Genomic DNA, 20,206 nt, shown 5'->3' on the forward strand with positions numbered 1-20,206 from the left:
CAATGTTCACCTCCCTTTTTGAATAACTAACCAAGGACTAGTCCTCCAAAAGGGCTGAGCCACTTGTCTACTGTGAATATTGGAATTGGGTTTATCAAGGTGAAGCTGATAAGTTACAAACAGCAGTATTGAACTGTGTGTGAATTCAGCCCCTTTTCCTGTTAAATGCATGCAATGATAATATGTATTGATTGGAAAGTGAGGGACCTTTTATCATTTGCTTTCCTCCCTACAGTTAGTATTGAAACAAAGGATCTTTCAAGATACACCACATAGATCATGCTGACATTGGGCTGTGTCATTTACTGCACGATCACTACTTATTCCAGACTTCAGTGGGCAGAGTTGCCTGCCTGAGCTCTGTTCTGAAAATAGTCAGATCAAACGTCGATACCAAACAAAACAAAAATGGTCCCACTTTACCAATGCTTGATATTAACTTTAAATTTAAAAGATTTACTGCATCAGAAAAAACGGAAGAAACAAGCCAAGACATTCAGTAGATTTTATTTCATACATAGTTGTTATTGCTTTCATTGTTCTCACAAAATTACATTTGTGTCTCACAAACAAGGTACATACAGTATAGTAATATATTATATTGAAAATGTCCAAGTATAGAGTGCTACAATGCTGTTAAATTATCAAATGAATAACTCTTTGGGGTGGATTTAGCATTCCTTTAAGAAGAAGCATTTGCAATGTTATGGAATTTAGGAAAAACAGTCAGCTACAGTATATACAAACTCTGATTAGTTTAGGTAAGAGACACAAATTATAGGACACCAATCATTTTAATTTTTCATTTGAACATTTTACAAGGAATCTCAAGTGGTTCTATTTTGTCCTTTTGTTTTGAGTTAATATTAATGGTTAAATGGTTTTATCATGTTTTATGTCTTTTTTAGAATTACATTCCAGAGCAAATCCATTTTTATGAAAGTGTCATGCCATCCAGATTTTGCTTTTGTTTGTTCATCTCAGCTCTTTTGTTCTGCTAAATTGCAATAGTGTTTGACTATATTCTGTGCCACATTTTCTCTGAGAAGACTAATTTCACATGCCATTCTTTACAGGCAGAGGCAGAAGATTCAATTCAGACAGGTTTAGTTATACAAACAAAATGCTATTCTCTCATTGTGCAAATTTAGATTTTCATAACTACCAGGTTTGACCTTTTTACCTATTGAATTTGTGGACTGAAACATTTTGAATGTGGAATGAAAAGTGCTTCGATGAGGTTGTTCTGTTTCTTACAGATGGAAGCTGGCTACTTTCCCCCTTTTAGTTTTTATTTTATTTTTTATATGCCATAAAAATGAACACATGACACACTTTCCTCCCATTGACTTTCATTCTGGTTACATCTTTTCTCCTGCAATAGCAAAAATTACACAATTTGATGCATTGTGATCCAGTTCTGGATACATTAAAAGTTTCATTATACACTTTTTCCACTTTCTGAATTTCAAGGGTTAGGTATTTACTGCTCGGTATATATTAAATAGTATTTACTACCGTAGTCTGAATATCTTGGCAGGGACCATGGAAAAGCACGGTTAGTTATGCATTAATCATGAAATGTAATAAGCAGTAAGTGTAAAAAGCAAATTAACCTTTTATGAACTCTATATCAATCTTTAACTTAAGATCTAGACACAACACTGTGCTAATTGATGAGCAATTATATGGTTGATAATTAAGTAGTAAACCCATCTCCTTTAGCTCCCTGGTCATTTATGCTATTTTACTTATCAAAGCAATCATTCACTGAGCTATTAGATGGTGCATTTGGATTTTTTTCTAATTTGCGTTGTCCATGTTTAAGACCATAGAAACACCCATAATGTTTTAATCAAATTGTTTTGATCAATAGTCTCATTTAGGGAGTGATAAGATTCCACTGGCTGTTGTTTCCATTTTAGCTGTGGTTTATGTTTCACAGTCCTGTAGATGCAGCACTTATCATCTGTCAGCTGTCTAGTCTTGTAAAATAGTGAGGTGAAGTCGTAGAAGCCGGGTCTAAATTCCTTTCCTTCGGACCCTGTGATACTTCGTCCACTGCCTTTGGATTGCGAGGAACTCATCCTGTCCCTTTGTTAATGATGCTCTTTGCCAAAAAAAATGATCTGACTATAAAAAAGGCGCCGACACAGCTGAGAGTATGGGAAGAGCTTACTCCACATTGCCCCTTATCGCGCACAGTGGAGAAATCAATAACCTGCACTGTAGTGACATTGACACTTTCAAAAGGGTCGGAACACCTGCCAGCAGTCACCGGAGCTTAAAATAAACTCTCTGGTGACTGTTTGTGTCGAGAAATAAAAATGTAGAGCTTGGAGGACGGTAATGGAGACAGAGCCAGAAGACCCTTCTTTTGTTGACAGGGCCAGAGTGAGGATAGACACATAGTCAACGACACTGTTTTTAAGTGAGGTGCAGTTTTTGGGATAGTCTGTTGTAGGTGGCTGGAAGTGTTTGAGGACTGTTTCCTCAGGATTCACCCCATAATCTCTCACATTCTGTAATGGAAAGTGGTCCATGTACAGTGACAAGCCTCTGGATTCTAAATGTACTTTATTCCATGGTAGCTAAAAGCCTACCACTGTTCTTTTAAGATAAAATATATTTACGCTTCAAATGAGTGTTACAAATGAGCCTTCCGATCTTCTTCATAGTAAATCCAGAGTCAGCCATAACGATGTGCAGCAGCTAGGGAATACTGTTTGGTGTTTCAGGGATTTTAAGAGTTTTGTGAGCCAGGATTTTCCAGGATTTTTTTTTTACAGTATTATGAAATTGAATAATAACGGAAGTTATTTGGTACAAACAAAATGTGATCAAATCTAGGACATTCAGAAGGGGTGTAGTAGGAAACAAAAACCTTCTCTTAAGACTCATTCATTAAAATATTCTGTTTTTTAAACATTTTTTAAAAAGAAAAGGATACTATTAAGCTTTAGGAACAATTACGATGGCTATAAAAAATTACATCCCTAAGGCCCGAATGAATTTGTATCCTGTTACAACTATTTGTCAACATAATTCCCCTGTACAGAGATATTGTACAGTTGTCCTATTTCCAAACGACTTTTCACATTTGCACAGCCAAGACATCTTTAGGCTGATGCTGTAGCCATGACAACATGGATTTTTTTCACAGCTTCCTTTATTGTCAAAGAAATGAAAAGCTCTTCCTCATGACTTTTCCCTTCAGAAAATCAGACTTGAACTTCATTGTCACGGGTGCATTAGGATGATTCAGAATCTGATTTGACCCCTGAACTCTGGTTCTTTGTGATAGACCAGGACTCATCTCCCTCAACATGAAACCTATGAGAAAAATCATTACAAAGCCTATGTCTGTTTGTTTCACTGTCTTTGCTGAGCTTCCATAGGAGCTGTCTAGTTGCAGTTCTCCACTGTGGAGTCCACTAGGGTGCTGTTTGTTCAACGTAAAGTCCACTAGGGTAGTGTTTGTCCATTGTAGTTTACTAGTGGGGTTGTCCTCCATTGTGGAAATTCCTGCTTCCCTAGTATTGGTCTACCAAAGTGCAGCCATCTCATGCTTTTCACTAGAGAAAATAACATGCCCAGGTAAAAATCTCCTTTAAAGAGAAATTGATCTATACAAAAAGAAGCTCTAGGAGTAATCAGTTAAATTGCCTTTATTTATTGAAATGCCATCCTACTAAAATAAAGGCTAAAGCAGTTGTTCAGTTAATGTACTCAGTGATTCTAATTACAATAACCTTCCAATATATACTGATTACACATTCTCATCCCTTAATTTCCTAAACACATCTTCCCATTCGGCGCCAGGGGGGAGCCTGAGCCTATCCCAGCAAGCAAGGATACACCCTGGACAGGAAGCCAGTCGATCTCAGGGCACACACACAGACCCATACACAATCACACCTCGGCCCAGTTTTCCCTGAACCGATTAACCTACCAACATGTTTTTGGACTGTGGGAGGAAAGCAGAGCCCCCAGAGGAGACCCATGCAAACACAAGGGGAGCAATGCTAACCTCAGTGCAACCATGTTGCTGCTGTTGTGTACAGCTCTCTTCAAAGCTTTGAAAGCATAGTTTGCAGTTTATTCTATATTGCCCCATGATTACATATTATTTTATTTATACCTTTTATTTCATTTATGAATGTTGCTAAATATGTTACCATGGCCCTTGAAAATACTTAGGCCACTGCACATGGGGATGCTTACAAATCAACCAGCCCAGTGTGCAAGTCTAGTTCTCCCTTATACTAGAGCCTGGCAAGACCCCTGAAATGAATGGTCTGTGATCATACTTCAGTAATGAGAGCAAAAAACGCTCCGTGATACATAGAGAAGACCAGATCTTAAATGTGTGAAGCAGGACTAAATTAAAAGTACAGTGTGTATTGTATTATCCATAATGTGAAGGTCACAGACATGTCCTGTAAATAATCCAGTCATAAATATATCCACTAATACTGATTTTTAAAAAGAGAGATATTATATGCAGAACAGCAGAACCAATGAATTATAGGGTGTATTGATCACACCAAAGGAGGATAAACAATGATGTCAATGGCTGTTCCGGCCATTAATTTCAATTCGTTCTCCTCAGGATGATATATCAGGTTATTCTTAGTATAGGCATTATGGATTTAAAGCTGTAAAATTAAAATGAACAGCCCAATTAAAGATGGTAAATAGATGGAAAAGAATTTATTTAATTCCTGCAAAATGGCTTATGAATATTAGACCCACAATTCTGATAAAATAATTAATTAACCTGCATATTAAGATTAAGTATAGCGAATGAGGTTTACTCACCTGTCCATTTCAATGTTCATCCTAATTAACGTTGAATCCATAAGTGAATTGAAGGCATGGAAACAGTAGATCTTGTGAAAACATTTTTTTTTTGTTCTAATCTAACATCCTCTATTATTAAATAAAGATTGTAGCTAAACTAATTTAATTTTATGATTGCCTTGGGACCAGGCATCTGAGCATTAAGTCTTAAGTGAAGCTTTTGAAACTGTTATGCTATTATATGTGTGCTGGTGGCCAATTACAAAAAATATGGGCTTTGAAAACAACAATAAACCCTTTAATCCACATTTGTTGAACACAGCAGAATCCGAAACAAAAATCCTTGAAAATTTAATGAATGTTAAACTATTGTAACCCCATTTTATTGCACAAGTAGATAGAGGGAAGAGGCCATTTGCATTTGATACTCACGTCTGCATATCGATGTATACTGTACATACAGAAAAAAACAACAAATGCGTGTTGGAAAGAGCAGCATTGGTCAGTGTATAATGGACTCAATAATGTAATCTCCTTCATAACCTTTTGGTACTTTTGGTTGATGTATCTTGTCCATACAAATCCAAAGTTTCAAAAATATTTTTCTTGATTTGGAAGCATGGCAAAGCATGCCAAAGTCCTTTGGCAGTTTTGATGATGGGTTTAGACATCCAGGGAAGAAAGTTTAGCAATTCAAGGTGGCTGGTTTCAGATCACTAGGCTGTGTTTACCAAGCAGGAGAGACTTCCCAGCAGCTCTAGATGGTCAGTGCAGTCAGCCATGGACCATCAACCTCACTGTGCTGTCAGTACTTTTATAGCTATCTGTGTTTATTAACCCCCTGCTCGCTACTTCAGAAAAGGGACAGTAGTGAGGTGAGCACTTCAGTGTTTCCGACAGCTAATAACAAATGTGCTAACACATACCTTGACTATCTTCAGTAGTATAATATTGTTCTTCATCATTCGGCCTTGAACTGTATCACCCTCTTGAATCTAGAAGGACTTTCATATCACAATCCATAAACCAATCGTAGAACCAGACGTCACAGCAATGTATTAAATTTTGATACTCTTAATAACTTGGGCCACAAGTACCAGATAAATAGGGTCATTTCTCATTTCCTTATCATGCACTTTCTTTTTAGAAATCTGTTTTCCTCAAAGAAACAGTGCTGAGATCCATTGTGGAGTCTTTGAATAATGCTTAATGAAAAACTTATTATGGGTTGTACCATTTTAACTGTTCTGTTTGATATGCAACCATGTTAGCTTACTGTTCATTAAACATTTTGTACTCAGAAAATGGCTTCAGTAGTTTGAATCAAATTAGAAATGTTAACTGAAGTGCTTATGTAATGAGCCCTTCTGAAAACTACAAACTCCTATTCAGTTATCAGAAGTGTCCTTTTTAACTCACCCTAATATTTTTAAATACATCTATCTGTAGGGTTATTTGGTATGGTTTCATTTCAGATAAACAGTATTCAAGAAAAAATAGCTCATGAAGTGTGACTTCAGTTCAGAATTAGACTAGCGCCTGCAATTACAGTGAAAGATACAGGTCAACATATTAGGAACTACCCAGCAGATATTGTCAGGCCTCTGCAAGCATCAAAAACAGAACTGCATGTGAAATGCTTCCACTAGGTTCTGAAATAGCCCAGTCCTATTGTATCCTTCTAGGAGGATCGTGATCACTTTAGGTTGTGATGAGGGCAATGGATGAAAGATCCACTTTTTGGTTTTACTTGTTTTCAACAGAGGGTTTGCTTTGGCTAGGGAGTGGCAGAAGGTTCCCCATGTTCTTATTTTGCCTTTAAAGGAGGGGATAGAATTGGTTGCAAGAGGACCTAACCAGGAGGACATATTGACATTGTTCTGTACCTGACCATGCTATTCATTTTGAGAGGTAGAAGTCTATTTTGGGGCCCGATTGCCAGTAGTTTGAAGAGAGTAGTGGTTGAGTAAAGATATCCCACTTCTTTCTACAGTGATATGGGAACTGTAGGCTTGGTTGAATGTCTAAAGAGTAAATGAATGGAATCTATTTAGTTCACCAGTTAAAAGCATTTTTCATTTTGCTGATCTTGGAATTAAGTTGTGTCTCACTTGCTCTTAGACCTTATGTACCTGGATTTTTTTGATTGGAATAATAAAACCCCCCCTCAGAGTGGCCTGTTCTCACTCCCGGAGAGTTCCCACTGTTGGCAGGAGATCAGTGTGCTGACAGCCGTCTCTCCGCCTCTTTGCAGCGGCTGCCAGCTTCAGCTTTTGCCGGAACATTTTGGAGCACACTGTCTCAGCGGAGGACCTCAACTACCAGCTGCCCAGGAAGACAGGAGGTAACTTGACCTGGCATGATGGCAGAGGGCTGAAGACAGCAGGCGGGAGGACTGTGAAACTGCTGCAGCAGCCTGGCACAGAGGCACTGCAGGTAAGCGCGTAATGCGTATACAGGCAGCAATGGCACCACCTTGTAGCCTGAGGTTGTCAGATCTCAGAAGCTAAGAAAGGTCGGCTCTGGTTAGCACTGGGGTAGGAGACCTCCAAAGAAAACCAGATTGCTGCTGGTAGACCAGTAGGTGGTGCTCTTCCCCCTGTATCACAGTGCCCCAGTATGGTGACCAGAGGAACTTTACATTAGAACTTTACATTAGGAGGTGCTATCCCATAGATGAGTTATTAAGCAGAAGTCCTCTGTACGTGGACCCCATGACACTTTTTAAAAGAGCAGAGATGTTAATCCTGATTCCCTGGCTAAATTCTACTCTGGGCTTGTATCAGGCAACACATTACTCTGGTGGAGATGTGCTTAGTTGTGGATGAGGTGGATGTAAAGCATTTTGTGATTCTTTGGGACTATATAAGTGCTATATAAATTCAATGCATTATTAATTATTATATACGTGTGTGCATAGTGGACACATACAGTATGTAAAATATTTATATGAATACTGACTTATTCACTTAGTTTTTATTGCACACTCAATAGGCAGTCTGCCTCTGTGCTTCACAGTGAGAAGCTCTTTTTTGGTTGGGAGTTGTGGTTATTCAGTATATAGTAGGGAGGCAAATCAGAGGAATGAATAATTTTAAGCTTATTATTTTAGACTTAAGTGAATTTATATTGCCGTAATGATGCAGATATGGAATTTAATAAACCATAAAAAATACCACATGCATGTCTGCAGAATATCTTTATTGTTTATCAAGGAATTTTCACCTTCGCAAGTTGCTAAACTTCATTCCAATAAACTTCTGTCATCTATTGAACCTTGCATTGAAATGTTTGATGCTCTTAGTGAGAGAGACATAAACAGGCATGTGTTTCATAGGGTGGATTTAATGAACAACTCTGAGCTTTTTTTAAATCTCTTTGCCTTCAACATCAGTGTGTACTGTACTTTGGTTATGAATTATTAAACAGGCTCACAGATGTATCGGTTTTTCCCCTTGAAATGGATTCTTATAATGATATTTAAAAAATTACATAAAAGAAGCCTGTTTAGACTCAGTTGTTTTCAATGAGTACTTTGTTCTGAGAAAATGAGAAACAAGCTTGTAGCCAAAAATATTCTTTGTGACTTTTACGTACATTCATACAATGGATTTAATTAGAACATTTTTTTTCATTGCTGTTGTGCGTAGTAATTGCATGTTTGAAAGCCATGAATATTAAGATTTAATTACGTTTTATATTTTTAAATATGATGTTTTAGTAATTAAATATACTTAAATATAGTTTGCATTATTGAATTTTAACCCATCTAAACCAGTTTATTTTTACTTTTACATTATAACCTCCTTTTCTAAAACCAAGCTCCTAAAGAGTAATTCTCAGCGTTAAAGTTATTGATTCTGGTACATCTGTTCCTGCAGGGAAATAATGTGAACTGTAGCTCATTAAAAGCTGTGATTTAGAGATTGACAGTACGACTAACAATTTGATATGAGGAAATCAAATAAACCAGGAGAACTTGGTTAAACAACATGCAACACAAGACCACTCAGACTCAGACAAGACCCCCCACCCAGCTCAAAGCCTACTGCCAGTCAAGCACAATATACTACAACAGATTACATGGAGGACATAGCCTGGCTTGAAGGTTAAGACCCAATACCCATAATGCAATACTATTGCATAGTCTAATAGATAACTGATTGAATGGGTTCTCCTGACTAACCTCAAAGAGCCAATTTTGGAATGGTACAAATAGACTGTTTCTTAACTTATAATTTCTCGCGCAAACGCATGTGAAATTTGTAAAACAAGTGTTCATTGTCCTGTTATGTGGAAAAATTCCTGTTGCAAAAGGATGAAACATCAAATGAGGATGTGGACAGCACTAAGCAATAAATTGTTGAGCTTTTTATAGGTATCTGATGCCTGTATTCTGTACGTTCTGTACAGCCGTACCTCCAGGTCAGGCTTACTGAAGAAATATTTGTGAACTCAGAGATGTAATGGGGTGCAATTAAATAAATTGGCTCGTGTTTGAATGCATGATGCACGGCAACAGTGAACGTCTGGTTCCAGAAATAGAAGTCTTTTAAAAATGAACAGTATCTATAAACACAATTGAAAATGATAGTGAGTTTCTTTGTTGCTGGCTTCATGTATCACACTTTATGCTCGTGTAATATACTTTAGTCCTAAACTATTTGTTTTCTTCAGATTGATGTTTGATTTAGTTCTGCAGGTGCAGATGAAAAGCGCTGTGTCTCATTGATCTCAGAGCACAGCCTGTGACACAGCAGATTTATGGTACAGGTACTGTACAGGTCCTTTGTAGCATCACACAGGATACTCCCCTTTAACACAGGAGTTAACAAAGTCTCGCAGTAAATAGCCTGTGCTGTTTGAGTAGGGTGTATGTGGCATTGTACCCTGAGTTATGATGAATAAACTGGTTTGTGGATTTTCAAAAATGGAGCTTGACTGGATAGAATGTCATTATACTGCATTAATGCAACCAAGGCTTTGATTTTCTGTTGGTGTTTGTGTCTGCTTGGCAGTTAGGGCAGAGCCTGGAGAATAAGATCAGGGCCTGTTTTGACGTGACACATCAGGAAGTGTTGAGGCCCTTATTAATAGGAGTTATTAATAGATGTAGCTCTGAGAGTGCCACTCAAGTGACTAGATCAGAGTTGCTGTAAAGATGCCTCTAATAAACACCATATGCAAGTTTGTTTAGTGGCATTTTTTATTTCAATATTATGCCTAAAGATTTTGTTTTTCTTTAAATAACAGTGGAAAACGTGATGACTATCTGAAGCCTTCAGAGCAGGAGGCTTCATACTGGTTGGTAAATTCCTTGTTCAGTTATTCAATATAGTAAGTCCAAAACCACCACCACTTATTCTAATCTGTGGGCATTATCAATAAATGTAAATATACTTTATTATTTTTAGATTAATATTTTATTTATCAGCAGAACAGAGATCACTTAGTGGTACATAAAATACATGTTATAAATAAATCTGTAAATAAATTCTGCAACATGTTTTTTGATCTGGTTGTCTCAGGAAAACATACAGTATTTGACCTTGCTGAGATGGACAGGAGAAGGGAAACAGTCCCATATGATCGGTTTCCTCAACCTACCAAATCAAATGAACAAACATTATAAACAAAACTAAACAGCAACCTGCTTTACATTCATCAGGCACTGTTCATTACTGCTAGCTCTGATTTGAATAGCAAAGGCACTGGCCCAGAAAGATTAGCCTTTGATTTGTGTTAGTTTCCTCATTACCTCCATGGGTTGCTGACCTTTCCAGAAGAAAACAATTTCTTCAAGAAGGGATTACAGTATGAAACCTCATCCAGTTTATTTTAATCATGCTCTAACTCAGGAGTTATGAAAAACAACAATGAAAATAAGCCAATACCCATTGAGTTTTCCACAGCATTGCTTGTAATAATAAAAATGTTACTTGGTTACAGTACATTCTATGCACCACATATTGAGATCAAAATTAATTCATTTAACCAACTGGTGAATCTGTTTGGGTAACACATTTACAGGATTTCTAGACTCTTGCAAGTTTCCTTTCAATAGTTAAAACTCCAATAAAACTGCTGAAGTTTTGCATATGTTATCCAGCATTATATTTTAAGGCATTTTAACTGTTAAGTGTTTTACAGTCCTGTCATTTAAAAATAAAATGCTAACGTTATGGTTGTAAGTAAATATGTTAAAGAGAAAAAATGAAAATGAATTTTACCATTGGTGATTTAGCGAGACGGTAGTTTCTGATTCTTAAAGATTTGAGAATGGGAATAAAATCTATATCACAGATCGATACAGTTGAATAAAAACTTGTCGTTAGCCAGCATGAAAAGTGCCTGAATTTACCTACTGCATGCTGTGGAGCTAGTTGGTTGGATATATTTGATTGGTGGTAAAAAAAACAAAAACAAGTGTGAATCGACTGATATACACCTACGGCACGATCTTCAGGGGGTTCAGGGTGGAATTCTAATGAGCCCCTCGACTGGTGAGAGGTGAGTTTATCCCAAATCAACTCCTCTGGGTGCAGATGCTGAAAAGTCAAACCCTGATTGACTTTCTCCCAAGGTCGTTTCACTGTGGAAGCTGAGCCTAGAGGGAGCATGCCTTTAGAGGAAACTGTGTGGCTCTGCTTTGCATTCGAGTCCCACAGCAGCAAAACAAAACAGAAACTGAGCAAGGCTAAGACCTTACCAGCATGACTGTTTAAATAGCTGTGTTAAATAACATTGACAAGCATAGCATGATGCCCTCTAGACTAAAAGACCGCTCTCAGACAACTGGGGGACTGATGGTCAGCATAGGACTGCTAATGATGAAAGAAGAATGATATTGCCAGTCAATACATCTTTGCTGCATTCCTAATTTTAGAACAAATTCAATTGTATTTTCTTACTTTGAGAAATAAAGTGTGCACAGTAAAATGTGTGCTCTGCACACCACGTTTAGTTACATTTAAAACTGTGGAATAAACTTACTTTTCATTTAATCATGCCAGCCTCAAAATTTTTCCCATATTGAACGTACATGAAATTGTAATGCTGTCGGGAAAAATACGGACCTCGCCCCTGTGAAGGATTGCTGTAGCCGTAATCTCAGATCAAGCCCTGGAATTGTATTAATGGCTCCCCATCGCCAGGTGGATGCAAGAGAGTCTTTTGAGTTTAAAGGTGATCTTTTGATTACAGAAAGGCTTCTTCTGCAGCAATAAGGTGTGATTGATGGCCAGTGAGGCCGAGTGGGTGAGAGCCTGGATGTCTTATGGATTCATTGATTCATTTCCCTCTAGTCTTATTCCCAAGATAAAAGCTGTTATTCTTCAGGAATATGAGTTTCAGACAGATTCCATACATTGCTTTTCCATGTGAGTTAGATGGGTTTCTCTCTGTCTCTTGTAATATATAGCACATACAGTACTGTATAATGCACAGTACATCACTGTTAATGGAACAACAATTCTCACAGGATGTCACAACCAAATCTATTGCATTGAAAAGAGTGTAATGCTTAAATGTGTGTAGCTAGCTGTCATGTCTCTGCTCTTTCTTAAGGATACTATGTGTAACAAGCTAATTCTAATAATTCTTAATTCTAATTCTGTTAACAGTGTGTTATTCAGTCTCCATTAAAGTATCTGCACATACAGTAATATCTGTGACAAGTAAATAATGTATTGACACAATACAGAAGCTCTATAATTGTTTTCTAGCTTTTAAAACGATAATGTATACATTTCTTAGCAGTTGCTTTTGTCATGACAAACCTACGTATATAGGTCATGTATAGTAACTTGAAAATAATCTTATATATATCAACCTTATGGTATATTGACTAATTTCTTTCTCCATCTTCATTTGTCTATAGATTCCAGTCTTTCACGCTTGCCCTTGAATTCTCCTCCTCGATTTCCATCTCTTCAGTTTCTCACTGACCATACTGTTCTCACATTCTTTTTTCTTTTTCTTATGTCCTCATTATCTCTTTGGCTCCTATTCCTACTCTCTCTCCTCATTCTTCTTCTCACCTGAAGAAATGTCCACTGCTGAAATATTGTATTTTTTTTCTTTCTACTTTTCAGTGTGGAATAAAGCTGTGCTTGTTCCTTTGAAGCTCACACTCTGACATATAGTAGCTACACACTCAAACTATATCTAAAGATAACACCCTACTCATTAAAATAATCCATGGAAAGGAAAGCTATAGAAGAACAACAATAATAACAAATGAAGGTTATTTTGTTTTTGTTTAAAGAGAGTCCATGATATTGTTTCTGTATATATGGATATTCCGTTCTGTGTATATGGGTTTTCTTAATAAATTCCTAAATAATTCCATGTTATTTGTGCATTCTTATGTAATTATATTATATACAGTAATTACATATCTTTCCAAATAATGCCATATATGGTAACATGTATTTTAGTGAAATTAACTAAAAGTTGGAGTAGGAATTAAAAATGGGAAATACCAGGTAGAGAAGCTGTATTTGTAATTTCTCTACTCCCTGTTTGGTGAAGTATGTGTGAAGAGCTTGAGATTTTAACTCTCTTAATACGGCATGAGAGATGAATGTCTTTTCTACAAGCCAGTATTACCCATGAGCTTTTTATTTCAGAGTCCTTCAAGGCTTTACAGATAAAAAAAAAAACTTCAGGAATATAAACAAGACTAAACAAAATGCTCAATCTTAATTATGATCAAGAGGTTCCTGAATGTAAGCTTTTAAAATTATTTTAGCTGATCTTGGCTCAGATGAAGTCTCTAATTAAGCACACACCATACAATGAAGCATGCTGATGAGGTTTTTTCAGCTATTAATTACAAGGACGAATGGTCTCAGCTACATTCCAAACTGAATATTTGTTAATCTGTAATAGTTATCTACAGTATTAACTCTTTATAAGCCTGAGAGCCAATAACAAATAGTAGCACTATTCTGTGGTGAACATGGGTCTGTCAGTGGTCCTGTCCAGGAGGAGTTCATCTAGGATGTACTACTGTTGACCATTTAATACAATTCAGCCTAGGGTTATTCTGAACAAAAAAGCTTTGTATGTAATACAGTGTATATTGAAAAGTTTTTTTTTTCTTTCAACAGTGCTGTTTGGCTGCATTGAATAGGATTGCCATGTCTCATATAAACAAATAAAATTAAAAGCAAAGTTACAAACAAGAAGGGACTGTTTCGCTTACTGTGATGGATTGTTAAATAGAAGCATATTGATCTAAGGAGCTCATGCAAAGACAAGAGGAAACTTTCAGCTCTGACTGATGGATTTCTCCTTAAAGAAGCTTACAAAATTTGTATTCTCTCGCAGGTGTGCTTTATTTTCAATAATAATTTTTACTATTTTTTTTTGAAAGATGGTATAAACATTTTAAAATTCCTCTTTATGTTCTATACATCATGTTTTTGCACACAATATCACACCTTAGTGGCAAAATTTATTTAAATTTTCTCAATAGTTATTTTCACTCCTCAAGATAAGGCTCTCGGTTTGAAAAACCACTACCTTTTACAGCTTAAAAGTTCCCTTTCTGTTAAGATTCAGACAAGCCCATCTTCTGATAGTAAAAGCTTCCACAAATCTATTAACTACAGTTCCGTTCTCCAGATCCCTGTTTCTAATTAAATTCCAAGTGTCAGTTTGATTCACTCCATCAGTGAGACCTGACAGATTCTTCTCATCTTTACATTTTTCCAAGTTGCAGAAATAAAGACATTGCCAGCCCGGTTAATTTTTTATGTCAGAACATAATCTTCATAATGTTAGCTTTTACATACCTGAAATACCAAGTCCTTCGCTTAGCAAAGCTGCTAAGCTATGTTTATTCTGAGAATCAATGTAAATAACACAATTTACAATTTTTATTATAATTATTAACGATAAAAATAGTCTACAATTAAGATTAGCCCATGTGAGCCCATATCACTGACAAGCTATCAAACTATCAAATGATACTCAACAAACTGTACATATGAACAAGTAATAGGTTTATTCCATACTGAAAAAAAGAAGAAAGAGTACACAATGTTTCGGCCGTGGAGCCTTCTTCAGGTGTGCACACCTGAAGAAGGCTCCACGGCCGAAACGTTGTGTTCTCTTCTTTTTTTCAGCATGGAATAAACCTATTACTTGTTCCTTTGCAGCCTACGCATGCTGACGCAGCTACCCACCTAAACTGTACATATTACACCTAATTAGAGAGCAGTTTTATTTTCAAATAATGGGTGATAACAGTTGTAACTGCATATGTCCATTTGTAAAAAAAAATCGGAATCCTCATTTTTTCTTTTTTTTGAAAAGAATGGAATAATACACTGATATTCAATCCAGCTTGATGCTGTTATCTAGAAATCCCATGAGGGAATCAAATACACACATGCATCCTTCCAAACATGACCTTTCAAGCTGGTCTCTTCTCTACACACTGCAGTCCAGAACAGTTGGAGTTTTAAATGATTCAGTGAATTCTGTGCTGAGCTGTCATTGACAATGCTTATCGCTGTCTTTTTGTAAATTTCCCATGCATACTGGTGTTTGCTTCCTTTGGTAACATTTTCCACTGTATCGTTGCTAAAGATAAGTTTGTTCTCTCTATTTCTCTTTGTTTGCCTATGTTTTACCTTGTTTTTAAAAATTGAATCTATAAACGATACTGTATGAAATTCTGAATAATGAAACATGACTCACAACATTCTAAATTCTTTTCGATAGATTTTCCTGGACTGTTTGGTCCTATTGAAAAAGTAATTGATTTGACGCTTTAAATATACCACAAGTACATAGCTAAGTATAGTTCTCAAGAAAATGCGTGGATGTTTTGCATTCTGGTTCAAAGCTTATCCCATTTTCTCATATAAAACTGAGGAGGAATCCTTACCCTTGCTCATACTTAGATAGATGCTTAAAATGAATAGGAAGTGTATTACCAGACAAGCATAATGAAGTATTTGCCAGATTAAAAATTGCTTTTGCTAATAGGATTTAGTACTGAGGCAGAAAACGACAGAATTTTACATTGACTTCTGGAAGGTGTGTCCCTGTCAATGAATTTGCAAGAACCTGCTTTAAGCATTAAAATGCTTGAAGCAAACTCAGTACCTCTGCTCTGTTTGAAGAGCAGTGGTTATGAGCTTAGTGGCAGATGTCTGTGGAGGTCTCAGGGGTGGATCAGTAATAGATTGTATGTCGAGTGGGTGAAGATGGAGCACATCTCCTTAGACTAGAGTGCTCAGAATATGAAGCAGCTGGGGCAGAGGGGCAGAAAAGAAATGCGTTGCACGCATGAGTGTTACATTTACCTAATTTTGCTGAATAAGCATTGTTAGAAAAATCTGACAACTGTGTCTTGTGCTGCAAAAGAAACGTGAGAAACATGTGAAAGGGTACAAGCAGCACCCCCTTTGTGTAAAAACATATTCTCAATTCTTAACACTGTATATGCACTAGCTTAGCTTTCCACTCATGTTAATGTTTCACATTTGATTCTGAAGAAGTATGGTGGGTTGATTTGTCAAACCCTTACAAGATGATCTTGAATACTTGAATCAGATACCCTTGAAGTTATCTCTGTACACTTTCGCTGGACGCAATCCAGAGAAGTACTGTAATTTATTTTTTTAATATGACCTAAAGTGTACACAATATTCCCAACAAAGTCTTCCTAGAGAATTAATACCTAGAATTACTTGATTTATATTGTTTTTCATTATATAATATCCTAATATCATTTCTTCAGAATTTTAAGTCATTTTTATTTTCTTTGCAACTTTTAAACTGTTTGATAATCCTCCTATTTTGCTACAATCACTGAACTGTCTTTGCTTACAATATCAGAATCTAAATTGATATAAATTAGAAATATGCTTCCTAATGCTGATCTCTGTAGTATTCTTCTAATTACATCTCCAATATTCGAACATTCATCCCTTATCTATACTGTTTTCTACCCATTATCCAGTTGTCAGATCAAACACAGCAGGGAACCTTCCACCTGCTTTTAAAGAAATCAATCTTTTAAGGGGAACCTTATCAAAAGTCTACTAAAAATCTAAACAAACTGTATCCTGTACTCTCTTTGGAACCATTACTGGTGATACTTGTTTAAAGACCCCTAACAAGTGAGACAAGAAAATAACATGCATAAGGGACATCTCCTCCTGTTTGATAAACAGATACAGATGCTGTAAACAGATACATGGCCTTGCATGTCCTTCTAGAATGTGTTCTGCCAGTCTCAAGCAATGTAGTCACTTCAGCAGTTAGGAACTGAACCTTAAAGAGGCAAGAGGAACTCTACTGCCTTAAAAGACAATGGTGAAACAGTGTTGACTAGACTCTGTGTGACTGACAGTGATCTCACCAAACTGATTTCTTGTAACCCTGCACCACTGGTTCAGCTTAGACTGTTTTTCAGGATTAACAGTAAATCCAGTCGGTGCCCCCACACACACCATCAGTATAAATCTGGGCCTGCAGCGTGCGCAATATGAGTGCAGTACCTCTGCGATTGTTCAATGTCAGCGTGACTGAGCTAAGCATCAGTGAGCATGTGAAAAGACTGTCAGTTTGCCAGATTAATCCTGTGAGTGTTGGCGCAATTTTTCTCCTTCAACTCAGAACTGAAAGTCAGCTCTTAAATTAGAAGCTTTTGTTGTTGTATTTTTTTCAAAGATTCTGCTGACTGGTTGTCCTTCATTAAGGGGTGTACACTTGAAGTTGTTAGAAACGATTGGGTCCATGTCCGTTAGGTCCATTTCGTGATTGCTGACAGGAAGCCCTTTCCTTCTATCACACTGGATGTTGGTAGTTCATTTAGGGACAAGGCTGGCTTGCAAAACAGATTTGACAGCCAGCTTTTTCTTGGATCGTCAATTCCGAATTGTTCTTTACACTATAGAGCAATTGCCCAGCCCTGGCCTTTGTGAATGATGGGTGGTAATGATGAGGTAGAGGTGCTCCTGCAAATAACAGTGGAAATTCAGGGGTTAGAACTATTGACAGTAGGTAACATGTCTCATTGTGCAGGATGAAACTGTTATGGTGACATCACTCTCTAGGACTCTCAATAGCAGTGATACTCTTAACCTTTTGGCATTGTGGGCTTATTTCTGATTTCTATTTCCTTTTTCCAGATCAGACCAGGAGAGGCGTACAGTGTGTACCACACCAGCCCCACGTTGTCCAGTCTCTCCAAACCTGTGGTACTCTGGACACAGCAGGATGTGTGCAAATGGCTGAAGAAGCACTGTCCACACAACTACTTGACCTACGTAGAAGCCTTCTCACATCACGCTATTACAGGTAATGGAGTCAAACATCAATTTTTATTTTACAAGTGGGTCTTATTGTGGGCGTTCAAATTATCCTTAAATAACTTAAATATTACTTTATCATCTTAAATTGATACTATGCATAACATTTCTAGAAACTTTCTGTTTTGCTACATTCATAGCTAATGCTGCCAGAAAAATTCAAACCGCAATTTCATGATTAATGAGTTCCTATAATGTTCCCTTCTCTGTGAGGCTTGGCACACTCAGACAAGTTCAATTAATAGGTCAGTGCCCCCGCGTACTGAAAAGATGAGAGGAAGAACAAAATGAGCTTGTTTGAATTTCCTACTTGAAATCAAAGCCATGACTAACATCTGATGTGATGTCACTGCTAAACATTTTTGTGGTATGGCTACAAAACTGGAAAATATACAGTATGGTACTATACTACCCATAGACACATGAGTAAAAATTTCACTTATTACAGAAGGTTATAGCCTTCTTGAGCTGTGTAGAAGTAATATACAGTGCCTTGCGAAAGTATTCGGCCCCCTTGAACTTTTCAACCTTTTGCCACATTTCAGGCTTCAAACATAAAGATATAAATTTTTTATTTTATGTGAAGAATCACCAACAAGTGGGACACAATTGTGAAGTGGAACGAAATCTATTGGATTTTTGAAACTTTTTTAACTAATAAAAAAATGAAAAGTGGGGCGTGCAAAATTATTCGGCCCCTTTACTTTCAGTGCAGCAAACTCACTCCAGAAGTTCAGCGAGGATCTCTGAATGATCCAATGTTGTCCTAAATGACTGATGGTGATAAATAGAATCCACCTGTGTGTAATCAAGTCTCTGTATAAATGCACCTGCTCTGTGATAGTCTCAAGGTTCTGTTGAAAGCGCAGAGCGCATCATGAAGACCAAGGAACACACCAGGCAGGTCCGTAATACTGTTGTGGAGAAGTTTAAAGCCGGATTTGGATACAAAAAGATTTCCCAAGCTTCAAACATCCCAAGGAGCACTGTGCAAGCGATCATCTTGAAATGGAAGGAGTATCAGACCACTGCAAATCTACCAAGACCTGGCCGTCCCTCTAAACTTTCAGCTCAGACAAGGAGAAGACTGATCAGAGATGCAGCCAAGAGGCCCATGATCACTCTGGATGAACTGCAGAGAACTACAGCTGAGGTGGGAGAGTCTGTCCATAGGACAACAATCAGTCTTACACTGCACAAATCTGGCCTTTATGGAAGAGTGGCAAGAAGAAAGCCATTTCTCAAAGATATCCATAAAAAGTCTCGTCTAAAGTTTGCCACAAGCCACCTGGGAGACACCCCAAACATGCGGAAGAAGGTGCTCTGGTCAGATGAAACCAAAATCGAACTTTTTGGCCACAATGCAAAACTATATGTTTGGCGTAAAAGCAACACAGCTCATCACCCTCAACACACCATCCCCACTGTCAAACATGGTGATGCAGGCATCATGGTTTGGGCCTGCTTTTCTTCAGCAGGGACAGGGAAGATGGTTAAAATTGAGGGGAAGATGGATGCAGCCAAATACAGGACCATTCTGGATGAAAACCTGTTGGAGTCTGCAAAAGACCTGAAACTGGGACGGAGATTTATCTTCCAACAAGACAATGATCCCAAACATACAGCAAAATCTACAAAGGAATGGTTCACAAATAAACGTATCCAGGTGTTTGAATGGCCAAGTCAAAGTCCAGACCTGAATCCAATCGAGAATCTGTGGAAAGAGCTGAAAACTGCTGTTCACAAACGCTCTCCATCCAACCTCACTGAGCTCGAGCTGTTTTGCAAGGAAGAATGGGCAAGAATTTCAGTCTCTCGATGTGCAAAACTGATAGAGACATACCCCAAGCGACTTGCAGCTGTAATCGCAGCAAAAGGTGGCTCTACAAAGTATTAACGCAAGGGGGCCGAATAATTTTGCACGCCCCACTTTTCATTTTTTTATTAGTTAAAAAAGTTTCAAAAATCCAATAGATTTCGTTGCACTTCACAATTGTGTCCCACTTGTTGGTGATTCTTCACATAAAATTAAAAATTTATATCTTTATGTTTGAAGCCTGAAATGTGGC

The 20,206-nt window shown here is 37.4% G+C and overlaps 1 protein-coding gene and 1 long non-coding RNA gene across 2 annotated transcripts in view; both read left to right on the top strand.

The window, feature by feature from the left end:
* Positions 1-20,206, top strand: part of LOC148648239 (sterile alpha motif domain-containing protein 10-like) — a 46,518-nt gene that overhangs the window by 12,136 nt on the left and 14,176 nt on the right. Inside the window, exons 2-3 of the mRNA XM_088607858.1 lie at positions 7,058-7,239; positions 17,958-18,126. Coding sequence (XP_088463984.1) covers positions 7,058-7,239; positions 17,958-18,126 — 351 coding nt within the window. The remainder of the gene's footprint in view (positions 1-7,057; positions 7,240-17,957; positions 18,127-20,206) is intronic.
* On the top strand, positions 8,465-13,148 carry LOC148648240 (uncharacterized). The gene is made up of 2 exons (XR_015926721.1): positions 8,465-10,107; positions 12,683-13,148. It is a non-coding gene; the product is annotated as an uncharacterized LOC148648240 (long non-coding RNA).

This window comes from Lepisosteus platostomus, chromosome 15 (genome assembly GCF_059453375.1).
Source record: "Lepisosteus platostomus isolate fLepPlt1 chromosome 15, fLepPlt1.hap1, whole genome shotgun sequence".
In the NCBI taxonomy this organism is placed as follows: domain Eukaryota; kingdom Metazoa; phylum Chordata; class Actinopteri; order Semionotiformes; family Lepisosteidae; genus Lepisosteus; species Lepisosteus platostomus.